This window comes from Dama dama, chromosome 7 (genome assembly GCF_033118175.1).
Source record: "Dama dama isolate Ldn47 chromosome 7, ASM3311817v1, whole genome shotgun sequence".
In the NCBI taxonomy this organism is placed as follows: domain Eukaryota; kingdom Metazoa; phylum Chordata; class Mammalia; order Artiodactyla; family Cervidae; genus Dama; species Dama dama.
The window spans coordinates 13157997-13174276 of record NC_083687.1 but is presented as its reverse complement, the minus strand read 5'-3'; the positions used below and the strand labels follow the sequence as shown (position 1 = coordinate 13174276).

Genomic DNA, 16280 nt, shown 5'->3' with positions numbered 1-16280 from the left:
ACCAGCTCAGGAAAGAGGCAACTCCTCACATGATCCCTGAGCCGGTAGAGACCTTCCTCAAGGTGACACAGTGACCCCCACAAGATCTCACTTCTGCTCCCGGTGGTGACAAGCCACAGACGCCCCCATCTGTGCTCCCCAGAGGAGACTAGGAGAAGCGGCAGCCGGGAAGTCCTGACCTCAGCAGAAGTCTGTCTGCAGCATGCATTTCTCTTTACTGCCCCCTTTCCTGAAGGTCTAAGGAAGCCCAGGGTCTGCAGAAACTACTGCGGTTACCCAGTCCCACCCTCTGTGATGACATCCAGCCTCTGCATAAACATCCGCGGCATGATCTATAGAGTGACCCTCATGATTATTCTTTGCATTTAGTAACTTCCATTACTCCCACTTTCCGCCTCCCTGCCCATCGCCCACCCTCAGTCTACCCAAGTATCCCCACATGTTACAACTTAAACCACATAAACTGTCAGAAATATAATGTCTTCTGCTTCCCAAGAAATCTGCTATTTTACATGAACAACCCCAGGGAGCGGGCTGCGCTAAGCGCATAAAAGCGTAGAGCCTCTGGGGTGAGGGCCTGTGCTTTGAAAGCAGGTGGCCCCAGGTGTGAACTTTGGTGCCCAGATAGGGCCAAAAAGTTAACCAGGACTTCAGTTCTGTTTTCCTCATGTGTAAAATGGGGATAACTGCAGAGAAACCTCACAAAAATGCGCAGTCAGCTATAATTCAATTGGCTTTGGCTCTGGTCCTCCACCAGCCCTGTTCTCCAGGGCAGACAGGTGAGAAAGCAGGGTGGGAACGGAGGAGGGTGATGCTGAGTGGGGAGATTACGACTGAGGAAGCTGGAATCATCCCCAGTGACAGGTAAGCCCAATGAATGGCAGCCACCAGGAGCACCAAACCGCAGCTAAGTGTGGGACAGATTTGGATTTCAGGGCTTCCCTTGTGGCTCAGCTGGTAAAGAATTGGCCTGCAATGTAGGAGACCTGGGTTCGATCCCTGGGTTGGGAAAATCCCCTGGAGGAGGGAACGGCTCCCCACTCCAGGATTCTGGCTTGGAGAATTCCATGGACTGTATAGTTCATGGGGTCGCAAAGAGTTGGACACGACTGAGCAACTTTCACACACACACTCCTCCCATCTGACTAGTGCGTGCAGGCTTGCCTTGTCTTTTTACAATTACGCAACCTGTATTTTCTCTATTGAATTTTGTGGAAACTTCTCACCACATGATAATGGGAGAGGCTCATAGGTATGAGAGGGCTCTCGTATGGAATAAGGCAAGTGTGCCTGGTGCATTGTAGGTGGTCGGTAACCAGTAGCTTAGGTCAGCAGTCCTCAAACTTTTTGAGACCAGGGACTGGTTTCTTGGAAGACAATGTTTCCATGGACTAGGGGGGCCAGGGCGGGTGGTGGTTTCAGGGTGATTCAAGTGCATTATATTTATCGTGCATTTTATTTCTACTGTTATTACATCAACACCTTAGATCATCAGACATTAGATCCTGGAGGTTGGGGACCCCTGGCTTGCATGATTAATGATGGTAGCCTTGCAGACCTTGTAACCCTGTTCAACACCAGAACAGACCTCCTATGGGTCCCCTATTCCTGACAACACTGCATTTTTAACTGGCTCCCCAGGTGAGGCTTCTCAGGCAGAGAAAAGTTCAAGAACCTGTCCTGGGTGAGGGGGTGAGGGGCTCTCTTAGGTAAAGTTTGAGAACTTTACCCACCGGTCTTGCGCTGGTACCCAGTTAGCGTGCACCTAGACAGACACAAAGACGTGGATCCCTCCGTTTTTACCCCAAGCCAAACATTTCCCATGAGCTCTTTTCTATGGCTTTATACAAGTGGCCACATACCCCAATATTCTTAGGGAGAGGAGGCTTCGTGCTTTAGGACATTTCATTTGCAAAAGCCACTGGACTAGACATTATCAAAAATGTACTTATAATAATAACCACCATAAAAATAGCTAATATTAACTGAGCAGTTAGTATGTGCCAGATAGTATGCGAAGACCTTGATATGTATTAACTAATTCTTACAGCCCTTTCAGAGGTCAGCACTACTGTTGCCCCTGTTATGCTCAGAGGGCTTGAATAATTTGCTCAAGTTCATACCACTAGTAAGTGGCAGAGCTGGGTTCTGAACTCGGGCACCGGTGTTCCTAACTTACCCCACTCTACAAAAACATTCTGTGTAAAATATTCAACTTGTCTGAGGTAGCTTCCTGCCAGAGCCTGGCTGGCTGGCCTAGGGCTGGTCTTGGGCAAATTCAAGCAGCGGGGTCCCTGAGGTGACCTGCCCAGGGGCCATGTGGGTGGAAGCCAGCTTGTTTTCACCATCAGCCAGTGCTGCCACCTAAATTGTAGGTGCTTTGTTAACGTGGCACATTATTAGCTAATCAGATCAATGCGGAGAAAGCAAATTACCTATAATTAGAGATGATTAGTAAAATAGCCAGGTTATGCCCGAATAAAATAACATCTAACGCAGGGCCTGTGGCGAGGGCAGAACCTACAGCTTGCTCGGGGATGGTTCGCTCCGGGCCTGCTCCAGCTCGCCAGCCCGGTCCCCCGGCTCTCCCCTCCCTCCCCTGCCATCCTCCCCAGGCGGCTCTTACCCACAGTTGCTGTCAGCCCAGTGGCAAAGCTGTTCTGGTGCAACAGGTGCAGGAAGGAGGTTTTGCCCACATTCGCGTCTCCCAGGAAGATGACGTGGAAGGCATAATCAGGGTTGGCCAAAGGTTCACTGGCCGCGTGGTCCCCGGGGGGCGGGGTCAACCCCGGGCCTCCAGAGTCCGTTCTTGGATCTTCAGGCCTGTTCTCTGCCCTTGGCTCCCTGGACTTAGAGGGGGCTTGTTCTCCTTCTGCATGGGTAGTTGTAGGCCGGGGCCTGGGTTGGGCTTCCAGCTCAGCCCTGGTGGGAAGGGTTTGTGTGGGCTCTGGGGGCCCTGCTCCATCCCCAGGCTGAGGCCCCATGCGGGCAAAGCCCCTGGATGGTTTCCTGGGAGCCGGGGCTTCTGCTTCAGCCTCAGCCTGCATTCTGTCAGGCGGGCCAGGCGCGGGTTGGGAATCAAGCTGGGGGAGTTCCGAGTGCTCGGGTTTCAGACCGCGAACCTCAATGGTCAGCTCTGATCTGAACTGCTGGTCTCCCTGGTTCCCTGCTTTCCTCTCCTCAGCCCCAGGCTCCTCTTCCAGGCTCCAGGGGAGGAAAGCGGGCAGCCCAGGGACCCGGCTATGAGCCTCCTGCAGCTCCCCTGAATGGCCCTCTTGTGCGTCTGGGTTCGGCTTGCCCTGCTCCCATCCATCCATGGGAGCCGGACCCCCAGGCACCAGGTCCTGGGAGGGCTCACCCAGCCCCACCGAGAGGGCTCCGGCTCCCGAAGATCCCGGTCTTGGCTCAGAGCCAGCAGAATGGGGGTCCGAAACGAGGGCCTCTCTCTGCCGGGGCGGCTTAGGTGGGATCGGCCCAGGGTCAGGGCTCTCGTCATCTGGGTGTGAGGTCTGGAACTGTGCGCTGGGCCCAGCTGAGGTCTGGGGAGTGGGCGAGGTCACTTGAAGAGGGGGCCCATCCTCCAAAGGAACAAGCACCTCGACGGCACCTGCCACCAGGCTCCCTGACTCCCCAGCTGGGACCCCCGGGAGACCCCAGGGGAAGTGGACCCCGGGGCCAAGCCCTGACTCCTCCCTAGGTTCTGGGCTGGGGGGCTCTCCAGTCTGCTCTGGGGGACTTGTATCCATCCCATCTGGGTTCACTCCTTCCTCTTCCTCGGTCCCTGAAGGTGCCCCAGGGGGGCTCCTTGGACAGCCCCCTGGATCTGAAGAGGGCTCCTGAGCAAAGAGAGGAACATGTGTCTCCAAGTGTGAGGTCTGGAACCATGCCTTGGGCCCAGCTGAGGCCTGGGGAGGGGGCGAGGTCACTTCAGGAGGGGCCCCATCCTCCAAAGGAGCAAGCACCTCGAGGGCAGCTGCCACCAAGCTCCCTGACTCCCCAGCTGGGACCCCCGGGAGACCCCAGGGGATGTGGACTCCCGGGCCAAGCTGTGACTCCTCCCTAGGCTCCGGGCTGGGGGGCTGTCCAATCTGCTCTGGGGGGCTCGTGTCTGGCCCATCTGGGTTCGCTCCTTCCTCTTCCTCGGTCCCAGAAAGTGCCCCAGGGGGGCTCCTTGGAGAGCCCCCTGGATCTGAAGAGGGCTCCTGAGCAAAGAGAGGAACATGTGTCTCCAAGTGTGAGGTCTGGAACCATGCCTTGGGCCCAGCTGAGGCCTGGGGAGGGGGCGAGGTCACTTCAGGAGGGGCCCCATCCTCCAAAGGAGCAAGCACCTCGAGGGCAGCTGCCACCAAGCTCCCTGACTCCCCAGCTGGGACCCCCGGGAGACCCCAGGGGATGTGGACTCCCGGGCCAAGCTGTGACTCCTCCCTAGGCTCCGGGCTGGGGGGCTGTCCAATCTGCTCTGGGGGGCTCGTGTCTGGCCCATCTGGGTTCACTCCTTCCTCTTCCTCGGTCCCAGAAAGTGCCCCAGGGGGGCTCCTTGGAGAGCCCCCTGGATCTGAAGAGGGCTCCTGAGCAAAGAGAGGAACATGTGTCTCCAAGTGTGAGGTCTGGAACCATGCCTTGGGCCCAGCTGAGGCCTGGGGAGGGGGCGAGGTCACTTGAGGAGGGGGCCCATCCTCCAAAGGAACAAGCACCTCGACGGCACCTGCCACCAGGCTCCCTGACTCCCCAGCTGGGACCCCCGGGAGACCCCAGGGGAAGTGGACCCCGGGGCCAAGCCCTGACTCCTCCCTAGGTTCTGGGCTGGGGGGCTCTCCAGTCTGCTCTGGGGGGCTCGAGTCTGGCCCATCTGGATTCACTCCTTCCTCTTCCTCGGTCCCTGAAGGTGCCCCAGGGGGGCTCCTTGGAGAGCCCCCAGGATCTGAAGAGGGCTCCTGAGCAAAGAGAGGAACATGTGTCTCCAAGTGTGAGGTCTGGAACCATGCCTTGGGCCCAGCTGAGGCCTGGGGAGGGGGCGAGGTCACTTGAAGAGGGGGCCCATCCTCCAAAGGAACAAGCACCTCGACGGCACCTGCCACCAGGCTCCCTGACTCCCCAGCTGGGACCCCCGGGAGACCCCAGGGGAAGTGGACCCCGGGGCCAAGCCCTGACTCCTCCCTAGGTTCTGGGCTGGGGGGCTCTCCAGTCTGCTCTGGGGGACTTGTATCCATCCCATCTGGGTTCACTCCTTCCTCTTCCTCGGTCCCTGAAGGTGCCCCAGGGGGATTCCTTGGAGAGCCCCCTGGATCTGAAGAGGGCTCCTGAGCAAAGAGAGGAACATGTGTCTCCAAGTGTGAGGTCTGGAACCATGCCTTGGGCCCAGCTGAGGCCTGGGGAGGGGGCGAGGTCACTTCAGGAGGGGCCCCATCCTCCAAAGGAGCAAGCACCTCGAGGGCAGCTGCCACCAAGCTCCCTGACTCCCCAGCTGGGACCCCCGGGAGACCCCAGGGGATGTGGACTCCCGGGCCAAGCTGTGACTCCTCCCTAGGCTCCGGGCTGGGGGGCTGTCCAATCTGCTCTGGGGGGCTCGTGTCTGGCCCATCTGGGTTCACTCCTTCCTCTTCCTCGGTCCCAGAAAGTGCCCCAGGGGGGCTCCTTGGAGAGCCCCCTGGATCTGAAGAGGGCTCCTGAGCAAAGAGAGGAACATGTGTCTCCAAGTGTGAGGTCTGGAACCATGCCTTGGGCCCAGCTGAGGCCTGGGGAGGGGGCGAGGTCACTTGAAGAGGGGGCCCATCCTCCAAAGGAACAAGCACCTTGAGTGCACCTGCCACCAGGCTCCCTGACTCCCCAGCTGGGACCCCCGGGAGACCCCAGGGGATGTGGACTCCCGGGCCAAGCTGTGACTCCTCCCTAGGCTCCGGGCTGGGGGGCTGTCCAATCTGCTCTGGGGGGCTCGTGTCTGGCCCATCTGGGTTCGCTCCTTCCTCTTCCTCGGTCCCTGAAGGTGCCCCAGGGGGGCTCCTTGGAGAGCCCCCTGGATCTGAAGAGGCCTCCTGAGCAAAGAGAGGAACATGTGTCTCCAAGTGTGAGGTCTGGAACCATGCCTTGGGCCCAGCTGAGGCCTGGGGAGGGGGCGAGGTCACTTGAGGAGGGGGCCCATCCTCCAAAGGAACAAGCACCTTGAGTGCACCTGCCACCAGGCTCCCTGACTCCCCAGCTGGGACCCCCGGGAGACCCCAGGGGATGTGGACTCCTGGGCCAAGCTGTGACTCCTCCCTAGGCTCCAGGCTGGGGGGCTGTCCAATCTGCTCTGGGGGGCTCGTGTCTGGCCCATCTGGGTTCGCTCCTTCCTCTTCCTCGGTCCCAGAAGGTGCCCCAGGGGGGCTCCTTGGAGAGCCCCCTGGATCTGAAGAGGGCTCCTGAGCAAACAGAGGAGCGTGTGGCTCCAAGATGGAGATCTGCCTCACCACTCGGGGCGTCGGGGGGCCTGGGGAGGCTTTCGGGGTTGGGGGCGGGCTCCAGCAGAGCTGCAGGGCACTGAGGGGCGTGCTGCCGATGCCGCTGAGGAGCTGGTCCCAGTCATCGTTGTCCCCAAAGAGTCCAGGCAGGGGAGCCTCCTCGCAGGAGACTGCCTGAGCATCTGGAGCCTTCTCCTCACCTGCTCTGGGGACACTAGGAAGGGTGCGGGAAGCTAGGGTCAGGGGAGGGGCAGGTAGATGTCACACCCATCCTGTGTGCATCCTTCATGTTGGGCACACACCTCACAGCTAGCCCTCCCTTCAGTCTTCCCTTCAGCAGGGCTTCTCACCTGGCACTCACTCCCCACCCCTCCCCTCATCCAATCCTGCTCATCCTTCAAGGCCCATGTGGAGCCTCACCTCCTCCAGGAAGCCTTCCTGCCATTCCAGCCCATCCCACTCTGCCAAGGATCCAGCACTGTTCTAGCCTCTATGCGTGTGCGCGTGTGTGTGTGTATGTGTGTGTGCGTGAATCCCAGTCATGTGTCATGTGTGTCCAGGCACATGATTTTCCCCGCTCTGCCCCCTTGTCTAAGAAATGGGCACGACAATCCCAGCCCAGTGGGGTTGTTGTGAGGTTTAAGGAGGGAATCTGTGTGGGACTTCCCTGGTGGCTCAGACGGTAAAGAGTCTGCCTGCAATGCAGGAGATCCTTGTTCGATCCCTGGGTTGGGAAGATCCCCTGGAGAAGGAAATGGCTACCTACTCCAAGTATTCTTGCCCAGAGAATCCCACAGACAGAGGAGCCTGGGGTCGCAGAGAAAGTCAGACATGACTGAGCAACTAACATTCACTTTTCACTTGCACTGTGAGCTCTGAGGCTGAGCAGAGTCTCTGAGAGCTCAAAGCCTTTCTCCCCTCTTGCAGGAAGCCCTCCGTCCGCAGCCCAGCCCAGGGGTGGCAGCTACTTGCCTGAGTTCCTCCTCCATCTGCCAGGACACGCGGCCCCTGGCGGCATCCAGCTGTCCCCTGGTCACCTGCAGCTGCCCCCGCACCTCTTCCAGCCGCCCAGCCAGGTCCCGCTCAGCCTCCCGAAGCTGCCGGTTCTCCGAGCTGGCCTCCTGGTGTGTGCTGCTGAGACGGTGGAGCTGGGCCTCCAGCTGCGGGAGGTGGTGGGTGAGGGGGAGAGAACCCCAGTTGCCCTTCAGGGGAACTAAACAGCCTCCCAAGACCATGGTGGGGCACCGACTCAAGGCTCCTGGAGACCCAGCTTAAAACATAGGATCGGGTGTTACTCCCTCATTGGCCTGATTAGGTCCATTACCTCCCACCTGGGAGAGACATTGGAACTGTCGGGATGGGGAGGGGAGGGGGGAACTGCGTAAGAAGCACAGACGGCCGGCAGCACTGGGACCACACCCTCCTCTGCTCAGCGGTCTTCGACGGCTGCTCATCTCTGAGCCCATGTGGTTGGTAAGGAGCTCCTGGTCCAACGGCCAGTCACAAGACCGGGAGACGGAGAGCTGCTTGACCTTGCCGAATGGAAGGCAAGGCCCTTACAATAACCTCCAGGACACATAGTCTCCCCCGCACCCCACCCCACCCCCGTTACATCTCTGACCGCCTCTCCCACTACCCTGCTCCCTGCCCCCTCAGTCTGTTGCAGCCCCCAGGTCCCTTTATTGGCCCTTGAACATTCACAGCGCATCACGCCCACCTCAGGGCCTTTGCACTTGCTGTGCCCTCTGCCTGGACTGTTCTTCCCTCGGATACCACAGGGCCCACTCCTCACCTCCTTCAGGCCTTTACTCCAAAGTCATCATCTTAAGTGAGGCTTCCTTGACCCCTCCTCTCAAAACCCTCCTATCCTCCTGCCCTGTTTTACTTTATTCTCCTTAGCACTTTCACTATCTAATATGTTATAGACTTTACCTGCTTATTTAGTTTATCATCCATCTCCCCGACTAGGCAATAACTCCACAGGCAAGAGATATGTGTCTGTTATGTTCCCTGGAAGCTAGCACGATGCCTGGCACAGAGTGGCCATAAATAGCGGTTGGATGGAGGAATGAATGGCCCTGGGGGAGAGGCTTCACATCCACAGGGGACAGGACAGAATGGTGCTGTGTTGAAAGTCCAACCTCCTCTATCACCAAAAGGGGCCTGCCTCAGCCTCCAAGGCTCCAAATCCACAAGGGCTTCCCTGGGGGCTCAGCTGGTAAAGAATCCGACTGCAACGCGGGAGACCTGGGTTCGATGCCTGAGTTGGGAAGATCCCCTGGAGAAGGGAAAGGCTACCCACTCCAGTATTCTGGCCTGGAGAATTCCATGGACTGTAGAGTCCACGGGGTCACAAAGAGTCAGACACGATTGAGAGACTTTCACTTCACTTCACTTCACTTTCAGTCTCCGATGGGCAGCTACTAGAGAGGCTCCTGGGAGATCAACCTGTGTCAGGAGGGTGAGACCAGGTAACAGGACCAGCTAGAGAAACAGCGGGGAAGGTTATGGGAACCTGGCCCAGTGATGAAGGGATGCTGGTTGTCCTGGTTACAACACATGGTGATTTTACTAAGGTCAGTGGCCTGCAAGTTTGAGGAAGGAAGGGACAATGGGGCTGGGTCTCAGACCCAAAGACTTAGCCGTAATGCCAACTGGAAGTGATTACAGGTTATGAGACCCGGGGTGTTGGGGTAGCAGGTATTCTAACCAGGAAGCTAGGTCAGGTCCAGAGATAGTAGCGACTATGATGTATTGGACTGGCTAAAAAGTTTGTTCAGGTTTTACCACAAGATGTTAAGAAAAAAACCCAAACACACTTTTTGGCCAAGTCAATATAAAGCATCTATTACATGCCAGGCACCACCTTAGACCCTCAAATACAGTATCTCTAATCATCACGGCAGCCTCCTAAGGCAAAAGTTCTGATCTCCATTTCTCTGATGAGGAAACCAAGGCTCAGAGAGGTTAAAATCCTGCCCAAGGTCACTCAGCTGACAGTGGAGATGAGAGTTGAGCCCCAGCTTATCACCAAGCCTCTCCAATGTTGAGACTTCATTTTTGCCCAGTGCTTCCTGGCTTCGAAGGGCTTTCCCATTTATTACCTCTTTTGACACAACTAGCCGGGGAGCTGCAGTATATGCGGCTATTCCCATTTTACAGATGGAGAAACTAAGGCCAAGACAAGCAAAGCTCTTTCCCAAGATTTGCGTGGCTTTTAACTGGAACAGCAAGAATTTGAGCTTGGACCTTCTGATTCATGCCCCAGGGCTGCCACTGCCCTTACCTGGCCTCATCACAGAAAAAGGGCCAGAGACATTGCTTTCCCGAGGGAGCCAGCTCTGATGCAGGAGCCCAGCAGCCCAGTGAACCCTCCAGAGGTGGGTGTCAGGATACACGAATCCTCAGAAACTGGGCTTCCAGGGGAGCCCTTGTCACTCACCTCCTTCTGGCCCTCGGTCAGCCGCTGCACCTCACGCTCCTTGGCCTCCAGCACCTCCTGCATCTGGGAGCTGAGGGCCAGGCCCCGGGAGTCGCTCTAGGGAGCAGAGAGGTCTCAGCGCCCCCTGTGTGGCTGAGTTCAAGACTCAGCCGGGCTGGGTCGGCCCTCCCCGCGTGCCACCTCCACGCAGGCCTGGGGCGCGTGGTTCAGGATGGGTCCACAAGGATGGGGGTCTCAGGACAACTTCACAGGCCCAGGCAACAAGGAGACAGAGGCCCAGAGAGTGGGAGGAGTGGCCCCGGGGGACCCCCAAGAGCTTGCAGCAGTGAGTACCCCCCATCCCGTCTGTCTGAGCAAACTGTCTCTCCGACAAGGCGATCCGCTCTCAGCGGCCTCCCGCTGCCCCACGCTGGCCAGACCTTGGCTCACTGCGCGGGCAGCAGAGGGGTCCAGGGCTCGGGGAGAGGCCGGCTGGGGCTGGGGGTCTCACCTCGGCCTGCAGCTGCTGCTTCTCCCGCTGTATCTGCTGCTCCATCTCCTCGTAGAGCTGCTGGACCTCGCGGTGGTGGTCAGTGTCCCTCCTGGAAGGGGTGGGGGGGCCAGGCAGCATCCTGCCACCCTGCTGCTGGCAGGGGCGGTCTGGGCCCGCATTTAGAGCCTACCCTACTGCTCAGCTCACTCTGCCAGTGGTCACTGACCCCTGTCACCCTGGGAACTGTCACCCCAGTAACAGCTCCTGACGTTGACATAGGCCCTTGATATGGATCATTTGAGCCCATCCTGCTGACCCCGTAACCATCATCGAGATGTTGGCTCCTGTCTCACAGTCCCCAATCACCCCATCACTCTGTTCCCATTTCCCGCTGTCACCATCCTCCTATCCACTCCCACCCCCAAGCACAGACTCCCTGGCAGGACTGAGCCCATGCCAACCCCAGGATCACCACATGCATGGCAATCTATGTGAGTGGTGCCCTGAAGTTAGGTGCCCCACTGGCCCTGCACCAGGACACACTGGCCCATCCCCTCTTTGGCTAAAGGCCTCACTCTGTCCTTCCCAATAGATTTCCTTAGTTACCCCTTCTTCCAGCTCAGCTCTGCTGATCCAGCTCCCAGGCTCTGCTGTGGACCCCTGGTCTCCATTCTTCTGGAGCTAAGAAAATTCACTTAAGCTTCAACTAAGGGATTCCCCTGGTAGTCCAGTGGTTAAGACGCTGCGTTTCCACTGCAGGGGGTGCGGGTTCAATCCCTGGTCAGGGAACTAAGATCCCACATGCGGCCATTAGCACAGCCAAAAATAAAAAAAGATTCAGCTAACGTAGAGAGCATCCACTGTGTGCCAACCCGGCCCCAACTCACTTCCTCAGAGTCAGCTCCAGAACCTCCTTGTCAGCCCGTGCCTCCTGCAGGCGACTGTTCATCTTGGCCAGAAAGCCCTCCAGGTTGCCTGCCAGCTGGGGCTCCTCCTGCCGCAGCGTTCTCCATAGCTGCCAGATTTCCGCCTGCCTGGGAGGGGAGGACAGCCAGAGATCACCCTCTAGTGGGACCGGGAGGCAGAGGGAAGCCCACTCCTAGGTTCTAATGGCCAAGCTCCAAGAGACTCGGGCAGCTGGGTCACAAAAATCTCCTTACACTCTGCAAGCTGCAGTTCAAGTGCCGCCTCCTCCAGGAACCTCTCCCAATTCTGCCCTTATCCCTTCGTGAACCCCCACATCCCTTTGTCTCTCTACGGTTTGGTGATTCATTGTGGGGCAGGGGGGATCTGGGAGTCTGATGGGCCAGAGCTTCCACCTGCCTTCTCTCTTCTCCCATTCTGTGGCTGCGTGACCTTTAGCAAGTTCCACGACTTCTCTGAACTTATTTGTAAAATGGCCACTGGAGAATGAGGCTCACCCAGTGGAGAGCACCAGCCTGGGGTCTGGCACTGAGTTGGCATTCAATAAATGCTGCTTCACGTGGATTTAATTAAGTCGTGAAGACAGATGCCTGAGGGCTGAGCCCAGGCCAAGCTGCCAAGTAGGTAAATCACTTGCCACCACAGCTGCCCTGCCAGACTGTACCCCAGTCCCACACTGCCTGCCCACAGCGCCTGCCCCACCCTCTGAGAGCTTGTCCTCACAGAGCCCTGTGGGGCAGGGGAACCTGGGAAAACCTGGGCAGATGGGCGAGGGTGATTCCCTTGCTAGTTGTAACAGAGCCAGTGGGACCTGGAGGGGTGTGCCAGGGGTATTTTCAGGCAGGGTCCCTTTCTCTTAGCATGAGTGAACCCCAAAATCCCAGAGCCCAAGACTGTCTCCAAGCCCTCCTGTCTCCAAGCCTGCCCAAATCAGAGCATCACCACACCTGAAATCACTCCACTGGGGGACCCTCTTTTTGGGGAAAAGGCACCCTTGGGAGGTTTGTATCTTTGCGAATGTGGTCCTGGGACTTCCCTGGAAGTCCAGTGGTTAAGACTCTGCACTTCCAATGGAGGAGGCGCAGGTTCGATCCTTGGGGAACCAAGATCCCATATGCCACGCGAAGTGGTCAAAAAAAAGAAAAAAGATTGTGGGGTCCCTTTAGGGAGCTGATCCTTCAACTTACTAATCTTTCTGGGGAGTGACCTTGTAGGGCAGGACAGAGAGGGAGGGCTTGAGTGGGATGGACTCCCAGCGGGTAGGCTTTCTCCACCCGGGGCTTTGTTTAATCCCACAGCAGTTCTTCTGCTCACCCCACAGCCAGGGAAACGCAGGTCAGGGGTTTGGCTACTTGCCTGCAGTCGCACAGCTAACAAGTGGCCAAACCAGGATATCCGCCCAACACTGCCTGGCAGCTCCCATTTGATCCCATGTCTGGGCCAGTTCTTGCCCCCTCTGACAGGCGGTGCCTTCCCCCGCACCTCCAACCCTGCTGGCCTTACTCAGGAAGTGAGTTGCTGGCTCCCAGTTGCTCCATGAAGGCAAAAAATGCCTCCTTCTCCTCACTGTTGGCCTCCTCCACCACGGGGAAGCTGGTGGCTACAGATCCTCGCTTGGAGAGCAGTGGCCTCTTTCTGTGGAGCCTGTGGCTGCTCGAGCTGGAGCCAAAAATGTTCTCTGTGGGACAAAGGGGGACAGGAAGGAGCAGAGTGGGGTTGGGCTCCATCTCTTGACTTCCCACCTTGCCCTGCACCAGCCTTTGGGGAAATGGTTCTATCTACGTCAGTCACATTTATACAGGGCCAGGGTCATACATTCCTCACGTCAACCTTGGGAGTCTACTCACGGTAGACCCTGTGCCCATTCTACACATGAGCGTCTGAGGCCCAGAGAGGCCAAGAGACTTGTTAGAAGTCACACCGCTGCTCCAGGGTGGCCAATACATTCTTTTCACTTGGTCAGGGGATATTCATTGAGCATCGATTATGTGCTGGGGACAAAATGGGCCAAAATATCTGCCCTGGTGGAGCCGACATTCTATGAATACTGAAAAGGACACATGTAATAAATAAATAAATTTTCCAAGTGAGCTAAAGGAAGGAACAGGGTAATTTCCATTGAGAGACTAGACAGCGTCTACTTTAGAGAGGGTGGTCAGGAGGGTCCTGAAGAAGTGACCCTGGAACTGAGATGTGACTAAAAGGAAGGAGCAAGTGATGTGGGTTTCTCGGGAAGCATATTCCAGGTTGCAAGAACAGCACATGCAAAGGCCCTGAGGTAGGAGCTAGATTGGCAGGCTGGAGGAGGTGAGTGGTATTGAGTGAGCCTAAGAGGTTGGAAGGGTCTCAGCAGTGCTGGCCTGTAGGCCCTGGGAAGGGAGTTGAATTTCTTTTGTAGGCCTTGGGAAGTCCCCTGGATAGTGGACACGGCTGGACACAGATGTGAAGATGGCCCCTTGGGGCTACATGGACAACAGTGTTCCGTCTGCTGCACCCCTGATTCCAGGCCCTAATTTCCCCTCCCTACTCCCAGCTTCTCAATCACCAGAGCCAGAGCAACCGTCTCTTGGGAGGGCCCAACCTATAAATGCAGAATCCTGGTCTCCCCTTTCTGTTGTCTCCCAAACTTTTGGAGACTCAGCAGACCCAAGAACTAGGGGTGGCTTTGGCTACGTAAAAGGCTGACATTCCTTTTCAGGGTCTCTACAAGGACACCACTCCTTCCATTCCCTGGACCAAAGGTCTTCCCCATCAAGCTCAGCCGGAATATTGTGCATTTCCAGCTTTGATGTCTCTAGGTCCTTCTAGGCCCGTCTTAAGAAGCCAGTGTTGGAGTTGCCCTGCCTAGCAGGAGCTAAGGGTCTGGGGAGCCTCCACCCACTAAATATCACCCTCTGCTACTCCCTGGGGCCTCATATTCCTTTAACCAAAGCCAAAATATGACCTTCTCCAGGCAGAAACAAGGCCTGTGGTCTCAAGAACAGGGGGTGTCTAACCTCCTGCTCAAAGGAAAGCTTTTACTGGGCAGAAGACAAGGGAGGCACCAGAAAGCAATCCCAGAGGCCTCTCTGGAGGAGAGGAATGCTCAAGGCCCCCCCCCCGCCCCCTCCCAGCAATGATGTGCTCTTGTTGTTGGAAAGGAAGTGAGGTCTCCTGGGCTATAGTCTTAAGTCTCAGCTCTGCCTCGAACCAGGTGGCTTCCCATTCAGGCTTAGTGTTCTCATCTCTACAGTCATCCATATGTCGTCCACACCCAGAAGTGCCCTCTGGGGTGTCGTGAGGGTCCTGAGATGGGTCATCACTGCGTCCTCTCCTGTCTGCTCAGCTTCACCTTGTGCTCGGCACACCCCCCGGGAGGCCCCCCCCAGGACAGACATACTGAGCCCGGAGCTGAACTCTTCAAGGGAGAGGCGTCCCTTCCGCTCCACATCCACCCAGTCAAAGATCATCTCCAGCTCATCCTCGCTGCTCAGGAAGCTGAACTTGGCCGCCTGCAAGGACAGAGGTAAGTTGGCTGCTGATCCTACCAGGGAAGGCTCTGGGCCACTCTCAGAAAAGGAGAGGTGTTTATCTTCAGCCACCCCCACCTCCCCTCTCCCCATTTTCGGAGTCTAACCCTCAACCTTCAAGACCGGCCCTTGAGTCTCTCGGACCCTAGCAGAGCCTTGAACTTCATCCAGTTTTTCTCTTCCTCCATCCAGCGTCAAAACCTACCTCTTCTGAGTCTCATCCTATTAGGACTCTAAAAAAGGACAGTAGCCAATCCTCCCCACAACATGTTTATCACTATTCAAAAATGACCTAAAACTGGAAAGTAAGTTCCCGAAATGGACAGCACACCCTTTCAGTATTCTACAGGGGCCAAGGCCACCCAAGCATCTTCTAGATTCTATGAATGTACTTTGTCTCGTGATACTGATTAGAGATCCCAGACTAAATGAAGTCACATGTTAACTTGTAGATTCTGTTCAAGAGAAGTGTAAATAACTTTTGCCTGATGGAACAAGATAATCCCAAAGATTTATGACCTGTTGTACATTAACCAGCTTTAAGTAATCTACCTTAGCAACCTGATTCTAACATTTCCCTGTTAAGTTATCCCGCTTTTCAAAATGCTCTTTCAACCATTCAGAACATCTCCCATTAATAAATGAGCTAAATAAAATCTCTGGTATAGATTCATTTTATTTTTGTCTGAGGGTCATGATTTTATCTTCTTGGAAATTCTGCTTTAGCAGTTTTGGAGGTTCCATGGAGATGCCACAGTGGACTCAGCCTTCAGAACCCAGTAAGCTGCATTGCTAGAAAAGAGCCCTAAATGGGCTCTGGGAACAGAGGCACTTCTTTTATATATATTTATATATTTATATTTATTTATTTACTTATTTGTTTGGCTGTGCTGAGTCTTAGTTGTGGCATGTGGGATCTAGCTCCCTGACCAGGAATGGAACCCAGGCCCCCTGCACTGGGATCTTAACCCCTGGACCATCAGGGAAGTCCTGGGCACTGCTTTCCTTGGCTCTTGAAGGGAATCCCAAGTGTGATAGAACTTTGTTTGCTGATTCTGTTTCTCCAGTTTTTATGTTTTTGATGTTACAGATTTTCTGCTTTTGGTTTTAGCAGTAGCCACAATGGGGAATTCTGTCTTACGGGCTGACCATTTGGAGATCTCCATGGAATACATGATGGAGACCCAGTGTCTGTCGGTTGAGACACAGTGGAAAATCTGGTTTGCTAATCTTTTGTTGTTGGTGGTGGTGTGTTTGTTTTTCTGTGAATGACCTCAAATCGGTTAAGAATTTTGTGCCCACTGGGGAGGAGAATAGCTCTTTGAAACCTGAACTGGAGAGCTTTTGTGTTTCTGTGTTTACTTTTGAACTGTGGTTGGAGTTGTAGAAAAGAAGCCAGACTGTCTATAATTCAGAAAGGCCCTTAACTCTCATTGTGAGTGTGAGCATTTTTCTATACCTGGGTATTAATGACTTAGAGTACTACGTCCCTTACA

General features: G+C 55.8%; 1 protein-coding gene across 4 annotated transcripts in view; it reads right to left on the bottom strand.

Annotated features, from left to right (window-relative positions):
- Nucleotides 1-16280, bottom strand: part of RAB44 (RAB44, member RAS oncogene family) — a 37812-nt gene that overhangs the window by 9130 nt on the left and 12402 nt on the right. For 2 of the 4 annotated variants that reach the window (XM_061146569.1, XM_061146570.1), the window contains exons 3-9: nt 14655-14766; nt 12779-12953; nt 11239-11385; nt 10370-10460; nt 9880-9975; nt 7410-7597; nt 2627-6651 (exon numbers count right to left, since the gene is read on the bottom strand). In XM_061146569.1, the coding sequence (XP_061002552.1) occupies nt 2627-6651; nt 7410-7597; nt 9880-9975; nt 10370-10460; nt 11239-11385; nt 12779-12953; nt 14655-14766 (4834 nt within the window). Of the gene's footprint in view, nt 1-2626; nt 6652-7409; nt 7598-9879; nt 9976-10369; nt 10461-11238; nt 11386-12778; nt 12954-14654; nt 14767-14989; nt 15157-16280 lie in introns of those variants that run through there. The other 2 variants (XM_061146573.1, XM_061146572.1) reach the window with 2 other exon arrangements.